The sequence below is a fragment of the Pararge aegeria genome, chromosome 1 (genome assembly GCF_905163445.1).
Source record: "Pararge aegeria chromosome 1, ilParAegt1.1, whole genome shotgun sequence".
Classification (NCBI taxonomy): domain Eukaryota; kingdom Metazoa; phylum Arthropoda; class Insecta; order Lepidoptera; family Nymphalidae; genus Pararge; species Pararge aegeria.
Window position 1 is genome coordinate 18,518,647 of NC_053180.1, and position 11,350 is coordinate 18,529,996.

The 11,350-nt window shown below is 34.8% G+C and overlaps 1 protein-coding gene across 1 annotated transcript; it reads right to left on the minus strand.

Annotated features, from left to right (window-relative positions):
- Positions 1-354: 354 nt before the first annotated feature.
- On the minus strand, positions 355-10,357 carry LOC120626297. Its single transcript, XM_039893767.1, has 11 exons — positions 10,150-10,357; positions 8,729-8,887; positions 7,964-8,083; positions 6,566-6,703; positions 5,333-5,529; positions 4,801-4,961; positions 4,205-4,436; positions 3,203-3,352; positions 2,657-2,734; positions 1,781-1,904; positions 355-621 (listed from the first exon to the last, which is right to left on the minus strand). The coding sequence occupies exons 1-11, from the start codon at positions 10,182-10,184 to the stop codon at positions 447-449; spliced, it is 1,569 nt and encodes a 522-aa protein (XP_039749701.1). The 5' UTR covers positions 10,185-10,357; the 3' UTR covers positions 355-446.
- Between the last annotated feature and the right edge of the window lie 993 nt (positions 10,358-11,350).

The following is an 11,350-nucleotide window of genomic DNA, read 5'->3' on the forward strand; positions in this document are numbered from 1 at the left end:
CAACACCTAAAAAAACCTTTTCTTGAATTTTCATCTTTTTCATTTTACTGTGTCGTTATAAAGACAATAGAAAATCATATTCCATGCACATTTCAACTCTACTTATTGGTTCATGAGACAGCCCGCTGGCAGAAGGACGGACGGACTGTGGAGGCTCAGTATTTGGTAAGGAACCCAAAAAAAAAAAATAGTTTCGCTATATTACGTTTAAAACAATGTTAATATTATAACTAATGTCTACCCTAGAGTTATGCCTACCTAAATGTCTACCCTATCTCTATAGAAAAAATATGGCGCGCATGCTAGAGGTTGGTTACATTGACAACATTTCTTCACAATAAATAATAACACATCTGCATTAAATATTCTTTATTTTAATATAAATTTTAACAATTATTCCTTGCCCAGCAAGACTCGTTTCTCCATTTTGATATTTTCCATCTCTTTCAATTCGATGTAGTTAGATCGTGGCAGTATTCGGATAGTGTTTTGAGACCGTGTCGGCCTACAACTCTGACATTATCCGCACTAACTGCAGGGTTTATGTGCGCATTGTGCAGCTCCGCTATTTGGGTGGAGCTAGCGGCCGCAGAGTCGCCAGTTGAAGCGAGAAGGCCGCACCTGGTGAGAGACCTTGTTAAATATACCATAGTTTTTTTTTTTTAATTACAGTGTAAACTCTATTGTACGACACTGAAGGGACTGTGCATTTTATGGCGTTATAAAGAGTTGTCGTTAAATGGAGAGAAGAAAAATCAGAATTAGAAGAAGAAAAAGTTTATTTTAGACAAGTGTTAGTAGTTATATACATATAAAAAAGAATCTTATTTGAATGCTATTGCGTATAGTCTGTTATTTTTGTCTGACGTCTTTTGCTGCACCAGTAATTTTGTTGTTTTTTTTTACTTATTTTATTCATATCTTGCAATACTGAGGCATCTTGGTGATAAAGGAAGTATTTGTATACATATGAACGAATTTCTTAGAAAGTTCGTATGGATGATGATTGATGCCGACAGTCGAGTTTATTGCGGGCTAGGATAATAAAGCGACAAAAAACGTACACAGCTGCACAGTTTTTAGTAATTTTAGCAACTTTAAAAGTACTTTATTACTCAATTGTTGTCGTGAGGGTGGGTGTATTGCTATGTATAGTGTATCATTGTATGGAAGACAAGCTAAACCAACCAAAACCAATTAATTTCGACGCTTTAGGAAATCGAATGTTCGTCGTTAAATCGAGGGACGTCACATGGAGTTTACACTGTATCATAGACCATTTTTTTTTAATTACAAATTCGCCTATGACTCTAATCTCACCTGGTGGGTATGATAAATACTACATCTTAGTATGCATCACCAATTACCACCAGGCAAAATTATTTATTATATTAGCGGGGTAACCTGTTAAGGAGTATGGCAGTTATATTAAGCCCATAACCGCTAATCGATTTCTAAATATAATTTGCTTTAGCGGTGAATGAAACATCGTGAGGAAGGCGCCTGACAGTTATGGATAGTGTTCTCAAATGTGTGTGAAGTCTACCAATCCGCACTTTGCCAGTGTGATGGAATATGCCCTTAATCCTTTCTGAGAGGTGTTCCGTACCCTGTAGTGGGCTGGTAATGGATTAATTATTGATGATGATATTAGTGTCATAGGAGAAACTTAGTAATTATTAACAAGGAATTTACGACTTCATTTTCCGTTAAATTAGGTCCATTTTACGATGACGAAAATGCTTTATAGCGTGCATTGCCCTTGGAGTACTGATCTTACCAGAACTCGTTTCCGGGATGCGCATTGCTGTCCCAGGGATAAGTCATGACAAGCAGTTTGCCAGCGTGATCACCTGACAGCTTGGACGAAGGCTCTCTGTTGTGCATCTGGACGTTAATGCCACCTGCAAACTTATTGATATTAGCTAACATAAAGTGAAATAATTAATCGATGAATAAACAATTCAAATACAAAAGAAGAAGAAGATGTAATACTTTATTGCACAAACATCAAAATATACATGAAATAAAGAATAAACAAAAGAACAAAAATTGTAGGCATGCAAAGGCGGCCTTATTAATCTCTTGCATACAACCTCTGGCAGAAGGAAAAGCTGCAAGAGAGCGGGATAGTGCAATTATATATAAATATATATTCGAAAATAAATATAGACATACATAAACATATATATAAAATATACGTATAAATAAATGTATACAAAAATACAAAAGATAACCGGGTATATTATTAATATTGGACCATCAAAACCACTCCACTTTCAAAATGTATCACGAACAGGCAGTTAGTCACTCCATTTTTTGCAGTTGAAAGAACCAAGTTAAAATGAAGTTATTATCTCTAATTATGACGGCTGATTGGCGCAGTGGGCAGCGACCCTGCTTTTTGAGTCCAAGGCTGTGGGTTTGATTCCCACAACTGCAAAACTTTTGTGTGAGAAACCTGAATGTTTTTCAGTGTCAGGGTGTTTATCTGTATATTATCAGTATATATGTATATTATCATAAAAATATTCATCAGTCATCTAAGTACCCATAACACAAGCTATGCTTACTTTGGGGCAAGATGACGATGTGTGTATTGTCGTAGTATATTTATTTATAAAAAGATGCGCTATTGGAGTCATCATAAAGTTACCTTTAGGGTGTCCATCGTACTCGATGAAAAGCTTTCTCAATGGTATTTCTTTATGTTCCGTATCTACCGTAAATAATCCTGAAAAGATCGAACAACTTTTTTAACTGATTTTGAGATCGCACAACGCCTATATTCGTGTTTATTACTCTTTGTTCATTAATATATTAGGTAGATGGTAGTAGTAGCACAGAGCACGCTGCTGCCCGCATCTCAGTTACATCCGTATCCAATGTGCGAAATGCGACCATTCTTCTAACGCAAGGATTATTAATAAATTCTCATTTTTTTATTTCAGTTAAATGATATTTTATTTTGATAATTAAAGCTTCAGCTCATATTAAACAATACAATAGCTAATCTTCGGCAATGAACTCTACGCACGTTTCGCTCTGAAACCGGAGCCTCCTCAGAAGATGTTGACTTTACAATGAATACATGTTTTTAACATAATATAAGGATTGAAGAAATTATAAATTACACTCCACAGATTCTCCTGCTTTTCGCAGAGTATAGCTAATTAAGCTTAATTTTCATAATATCGCTTACCTTCAATTCCTGAACTGACATTTACGTAAGCAAAATTGACGTCTGAAATGTGGTTCAACATGTTTTCCTGAAGCAGACTGTGGATTCTTTCCAAGAAAGTGAGAACATACACGTCCCCTTGATGGGGTAGCATGATCCATACTCCGAGACCTGTCAAAAGCCATTTTTAACTCACGACGGAACGATGGGGGATATAAGTTTGACGTGTTTGCATCTGTGTGTCAGTCTGTGATATCGTAGCTCCCGAATGGATGAACCGATTTTGTTTTCCTTTCAAAGGGGAATCAATCTGAAGTGTTGTTAGCTATGTTCGATGCTCAGTCCGAGATCGCAACAAAAAGGCAGGTTGTAATTTTTGTATTGGTATCTGTATCAAAAGAAAGGGCTCGAATCAAAGATGGACGCCCGCAAACACAAAATGGCAAATTACTTTTTTTTGGATTGGGGGATTTATTGATTATAATTAAGATTTTTTAAATAAAAATAGTCGTTAAACATACCAAAGACAGCAATACAAACTTAAAAAGTGCTAGTGTTATAATTGCAACCATGTTATGTATTTTATTAAAAAAAAAATGATCATTTATTTCAAGAAGGCCTACTTTATAAGCACTTTTGAAACGTCAAGTATGTATGTTTGTAGTGACTCTACCACCGGTTCGGAAAGCAGATTCTACCGAGAAGAGCCGGCAAGAAACTCAGTAGTTGCTCTTTTCCAACATCAACATATATTTTTCTATCTTGCGGGAGATGAGAGCAGTATTGACTATCTAAATAGTGTTCTTATTGTGTTTTCTCCACCACGAGCGATAAAATTTTACAGCTAGAAACCGGAGCCGTATCGCAAGTTAAAAAAAAAAAAGACAATAATGATTGTTTCTGTAATAAACGGTTACCTACTCTAGAGTTTTTACACAACAGCAAAACTTAAAAATTTGTTTTTAAGGTTTTCCTAAGTTAAGTCCGTCCACCCGACCTGTTGAAAAAATATCTCTTACTTACCACATCCTATTACATTTACGAAAGCGTATTTTTCGCTCTCGACCGCTCGATACTCAGCCTCCAAAAGCGTGCTTTCAGCTAAAACACATATCCTCTTGTAATACGACTCGTTGTCAAAAATAACTTTCTTATATCTCTTTTTGTATTGGTATCGATCTATGTAGGGCCTGCTTTCGTATTTGTTTTGTTTATCGATGAGTATCGTCGTCTTTTCATACGTCACATTCTCGTTCTAAGGGCAATGGATGGAAAAGATTATTTATTTTACTTGCAATCCAATATTTGTACGTATAAAATATATAAATAATAAATATACTACGACAATACACAACACATCGCCATCTAGCCCCAAAGCAAGCGTAGCTTTTGTTATGGGTACTGAAATGACTGATGAATATTTTTATGAATAATATACATAAATACTTATAAAATACAGATAAATACTCAGACACTGAAAAACATTCATGCTCATCACACAAACAATTTGCAGTTGTGGGAAACGAACCCACGGCCTTGGACTCAGAAAGCAGGATCACTGCACACTGCGCCAGTCGGCCGTCTAACATAATTTTGCTATATACCAAACGCATACTCACCTCATAGAACTCGCACCACATCCTCCTCCACAACAGTTTGTTCCGCTGATGCGGTTTGTTCGCAAACCCGTAACCGTGCTCCTGAATGTTCTGATCCCTAGTCACAATGATGTCTTCATGATCCATCTTGCCGCGTCGTTTAACACGCGGACCAATTAAACCTACAATTTAAAAAACAAGCAATAATTTACACCCAATGTGCTCTAATCAGGTTGCTTCTTTAATAGTTTTTGAGATGGTGATAACAAAAAAAAACACAACCCGCTATGTTTGTTGTTGGCTTCTTCTTAGACCAGAGCGCGTTTGGTTTAGTTTTAATTTGACGAATTTAGTTATCGCCATCAACTTACTTCTATGTCATATTTTACATGTTATGTACGCATCAAAAGTGCCATCTATGTGCCTATTTTAATAAAGAAATAACTTTTTACATAAATACTATATGTATATATATATAATAAACTTACAATATTATATATAAAGCATAAGTGATATAAGGTAAGTTGCAATAGCAATAGAAGGTGTCACAAACCAATGATGACAGCGTTATCTTCGATGTCATCGTCTTTCACAACACCAGAGTTCTTCCTATTGCCATCATTGATGCAGTCGGTGTATCCGCTCACATAGACCATAGCAGATAGCTTTAGTTCATCGTAACTCAAGCAATTCTCCAACAACAGGGGTTCTTTTTGTTCGGAACTACCTACTAGTTCCCAACCGCTCGCTCTGAAACGTGAATATATCATTATACCCATATAATAATGATAATAAATCTTCATTTATTTCCCTTTACATTTAGAAGCATACGGTCATTAGGACCGTATGGTTCAAAATGTTCAATAAATTTATATAATGTTACGGTAAATTTATAAAGTGGGTAAATAAATAAACTTTTGATAACTATAAATTCATATTTGTCTGATATTTTATTTAATTGATTAGGATTATTACAAATGCGCTAATATTTATTATTTAGATAATAAATAGCTTCCCATAAACAATTAAATTTAAATTTTCAGTTGGTGGGTATTTCAATATAAATACGACTGCGATATCAATACACTTCAGTCGTACATGGACTCGAACGATGTAACAACAACCTCCCGTTGTCTTAGTCGTTTCTCAATAGACATATTCAAACACGCTGTTAAAGCTCATTATTTCGAGCAATAAAGACGACATTAGGTGATTCTTACTCATATTTAAGTATTTATAGAATGTTATAGTATATATTAGTTTATTATTTTGTATATTCAATAAAATTATTATTATTTTAATTCTAAGGTTGCCTGGAAGAGATCGCTACTAAGCGATAAGGCAGCCTTTTTAACCTCCTTTTTAAGTTTCCTCTTGTTCTGCCAATTTTTTTCTTTTTACGGTGTGTAAATAAGTTAATAAATATGCTACGACAATTATACACACATCGCCATCTTGCCCCAAATTAAGCGTAGCTTATGATATGACTTTTTTCGTACACTAATAAAAATATTTCAACAAAAAAACCAAAATGGCTGCCACACAGGTAAGAAGTGTATTGGACCCAAGTTTACAGTAAATTTGTACTTAATAACAGTTGTTAAGGCACTCGATGCCATGATCATAAATATCTGGCAAATATGAATTTATAGTTATCACAAGTTTAATTATATACCCACTTTATAAATTTACTGTAACAATAGGTAATACACAACCTTAATCATTTCAACGCAAACCCTAATTCTTCACAATCATACCCAATCTTTATAATCTGTGTTCCACTTACCCCGTCTCACCAGTAAGCAGGAGATATTTATCACTCGGCCCGTAGAAGCTGGCCGCGCGTTTTTTCAAAATTCTTTCAATGAATTGCTGTACAGTCATCTCTTTATAAAAGTCCTTTTCAATGTTTGAACCAAATTGCCTAAAATTGAAATATTTAAGTAAAAGAGACGCAGTAGCAGATATGGTCTTGGAGATTGGAGATACCGAATTTTCGGTTTTCATACCAAAATACCAATATAGTCAAATTATATTCTATAGCAGGGCAAACTTATTTTAACCCTGACGCCCTTGGGAAGTTGCCATATTTTTACGACGTCCTGGCCTTCTTGCCATAAATTAACCTACTACTTGTAGTAAATAAATATACTACGCTACACATCGCGGTCTAGCCCCAAAGTAAGCGCAGCTTGTGTTATGGGTACTAAGAAGACTGATGAATATTTTTGTGAATAATATACATATAAACTTATAATATACAGATAAACACCCAGACACTGAAAAAAACATTCATGCTCATCACACAAACATGTTTTAGTTGAGGGAATCGAACTCACGGCCATCAACTGATAGGCTCAGAAAGCAGGGTCGCTGCCCACTGCGCCAGTCGGCCGTCAATAGTCATAGCCTATTTGACAGACGATTGTGCGTTTGGAACCCTCCTAGCTTTATGTTTAAGTTAACCAATGCAGTTATCACCATAGCGTCACAATAATGGAAACACAAAATAATAATTAACGCTTTAAGTGCCCGTGATAGGCATACACAAACGAAGAATTGTTGAATTTGAATAGCATTTAAATTTTGGTTAGAAAAAAAGAACAAAGAATGCTTCAAAATGCCACTGGGATAATACCGCGGAGCCCCAGGGCGTCGCGATGCACAGTAAGGGAAGCCACGTTCTATGTTTTGGTAGTGTACTATTTTAAAAAAAGCTGTGATAGCCTAGTGGGTAAGACTTAAGATTTCTCTGCGTGGAGACAGAGTTCGAGCCCCGGCGCGCCACTGACTTTTCGGAGTTATGAGCGTTTTTAATTTTAGCCATTTAAATATCACATGCTTCAACGGTGAAGGAAAACATCGTGAGGAAACCTGCAAGCCTGAGAGTTCTCCACAAAGTTCTCAATGAATGGTGTGTGAAGTCTACCAATCTTCACTTGGCCAGTGTGATAGACCACGGCCTAAACCCCCCTCATAATGGGATGGTGGTACCGTGGTAATGGGATGATATAGTAATGACTATTTTAGGTTTGATCAATAGATGATTTTCAATGGGCTACCGATTTTTAATGCCCAGCAATACTTTGGTTATTACATTTATACTTTCAATCACTGCTAAAATTGTAGATTCTACTAAAGTTTCTCAAATTACAATAATTTGTCTAAGCTAAATTTAACTTACTTTTTGTATGTGAGGAAGCGAGTCATTAATATTAAAACTCTTTCATGAATTAATGGGTATGTTGATACAATATTTTTTTTCAATCTCTCTATTGGTCTCTTTGATTTTAACTGTACTAATCTGAAAGAAAAGACAGTTGGTTTACATAAGAAAAGCTTCATTGTTTATGTTTCTTTATATAACAAAAACACATATTTTGGTAAGTGAAATGTAATCACCCTAAGGCATCTTACATGTATATCGGCATACCCACGGGAAAGCCATAGTATGCCTGCTAACCAAGAAGCAGTCGTATCGCATCATGTTCAAGTTGGTACAGTGAATCTGGTTCCGGAGGCCAGCTTTTAATCGTGATTTTATAGCTTTTTTACCACACTTCCTAAGGGAATATATTGTGAAACCTTGGGAGCTTGCGCCACAAATCGACCTAGCGTAGTTAATAAGTTTAGTTTTAATATTATAATAATTAATAATGTATCTTCTAGCGTAATCAATTTATATTAGTCTTAACATCTTTTGATTCTGCACCTTTCACCTCTTCAAAGATTTCAAGTGAGAAAAAAATCTCATAATGTAAACAAAATTGGCATATCTTTGACTATGAAAAAAATATATCTATCGGACATTAATGGGTGTGTCTAAAGGGTAGTGTGTGCTTGTGAATGGGTGTGTGTTTCTGTGTATTTGTGTGCATTTGTATGTTTCTGTGTGTATGTGTCTCTCTATATGCGGGTGGATAAATTATGTAAAAAAATAACAGTTTACCTCACAGTATCTATGGGAAATTTTATAGGGAATGCATCACTCTTTTTAATGATTTCCTCAACATCATCAAAGGGATCTGGCTTCTGCAATTCTTTACATTTGGTCAGAAATTCATTGGTTTCCTTTGTCACACTAAGGTACGCCCAATTGGGTTTGCACCTAGAATATAACATTATTTTAATAATATAACAATTTGTACACCTACAAACTAAACTACTTTAATTCATTATACTAATTCACATACAGTAAAAATATAATTGGTAGCCAAGTAATCAACACAATATCTGAGGACCTGCTTTGAGGTGATACCTATACAATTCAATAAACTACGACATAATTGACCCAGTAGTTATGACACTTGACAAATATTCGTGTGGTAGTTTTTGCTTTTCAAGTAATAAATAAAGCTGCAATAACTTCTAAGGTTTTAATAGTAGTACAGCTTCTTGTGTTATGTTACCTGTGGAAGTACCACTGCCATGCTTATGTCTGCAGCAAAGAAGCATTGATGTGTTCCAGTCTGAACAGTTGCCAGTGTAAATACAGGCACATGAGGCTATGACCTACGCCTTAATTTGATGGACACAGGGTGGCACTTTACGGAATGTGTTCGTTGCATGCCCTGCAAAGTGTTGCTCTTTTCATAGGCAATGGTTTTCCACTAGGTACATATTCTTTGACTATCAATTTATTACTATAAAAAAAGCTACACTAAAGTACAAAAGAATTATTTACATAAGCCAGATTTATAACTGATATTTATGTAGAAGAAGAAGAAGAAATACTTTATTGCACACAAACATCAAAATATACATAAAATATAGAATAAGCAAAAGAACAAGAATTGTAGGCATGCGAAGGCGGCCTTATTGCTGCAAGCAATCTCTTACAGGCAACCTCTGTCAGAAGGAAAATCTGCAAGAGAGTGTGATAGTGCAATTATATATGTAGTAACATCTTAGGTACAAAAATATGTAAGTAGGTATGTAACTTATCATACAAAAGTGAATTTCAAAATCAAAAATCCGAATGCTACTCATCCAAATCCTTTCATCCAGATTTGAGAAACCTTTATTTTAAATTAAAAAAAAACAAGATTTTCTCTTTTAAAGTGACTGTGAATTTGGCAGTGTTGCGTTTTGGCAAACGGTATTAGCTTTCCGTATAGTTTATATTTACGAAAAAAAGGAGATAAAAGCTACTGAGCTAGATATCTACAATTTACCTACTGTATTTAAAGATTTTAAACTAAGATTTTCGTGGTTAACTACTGTATATAAGCGGAATAACGCAGTTGCAAAATATGTTGCAATTTATAGTTTTTCGAATCAGTACGTACCTATTAAATCTTTTAAAATTAATTGTAAACCACAACTTATAGCATAATATGTAGTTTTTTTATGGATATTATGTTAACTTACCAGGTTATACTCTTTAATTGCGGCAAGAAATCCATTTTACTCTACGAATTAATTTATTAATTTCAATTAATAATACAAAGAATGCAAATTTTCATTTTATTTTTTATAAGGTGAAAACTTCAGAGGCCACTGGTGATTTACTGCTCTGAAATAAACACGATAGAACTAAGAAAATCAATGCCGGTGTATACCTAAACGGTAAAGAACAATGAAGGCGAATGGAACTTTGACAGCAAAATAATAAACAAACCACAGAGTAAAGAAGTATGAGTAAACTATAGTCGTAAAAATTTAATAGGCCCGTTTTGACATTTGTGTAAGACCATAGAATGTAACTTGGAACAAAACTGAAACAAACAATAAAATAAAAATCAATTAGGTACATACAGTGTTTTAATAATACTTACAGGCATGCGGGTTTCCTTATTATGTTTTCCTTCACCGTTGAAGAATTTGATACTTTAATTGCCTTGAAAGTGAAATCGAATTCCTACCCTGTCACAGCTTCCTAGTAATGTAGAGAGGCAGGAAGGCACGCATGCGTAAAGTTCGCATTCATGGGCTTACGTCGCTGCCAGTCAAATATAATCGCTCCGTGTAAACTATGTGTAAACAGAACAGAGCCAATGTTGTGCGGAATGCAAAGTTTTTTTTTTAATTTATTTTACGGCCATGGATTCAAGTCCTTTAAGGCCTTTCAAAAAAGGAATACAAGTTACCTATGCAAAACCACAGTGCTATTATTGGGCAAATCCTCACGTTGGGAGAGGCCTTTAGTGCAGCAGTCGACTGTTATAGGCTATTGATATTGATTGATGATAAGAATAATATCGGCAACCATACGACCCTTAGAGCATCTCCGAGGATGTATAATCGACGAATATCGCTTCAGATCTGCCACAAAATAAAACAACTTTCAATAAAACATTAACATATATTTCTTACGAAATAAACGTAACAAATATATTTTTAATATTAGCCTAAATAAAGAATATACTGAATAATAAGATAGTTAATAAGTAAAGTATAAAATTGCGATATATGAAGATAAACATTAACATAATACAAAGAGACACACACATTAAAAAAAAAAAATCTTTTTAAGTAACCGACGTCGAAATCCATCAAAAAATTGTTACTTGTAGTTAGTTAGTACTAGTATTCCCGTCAGACTTCGAAACGCTAGTTACAAATAATTTAT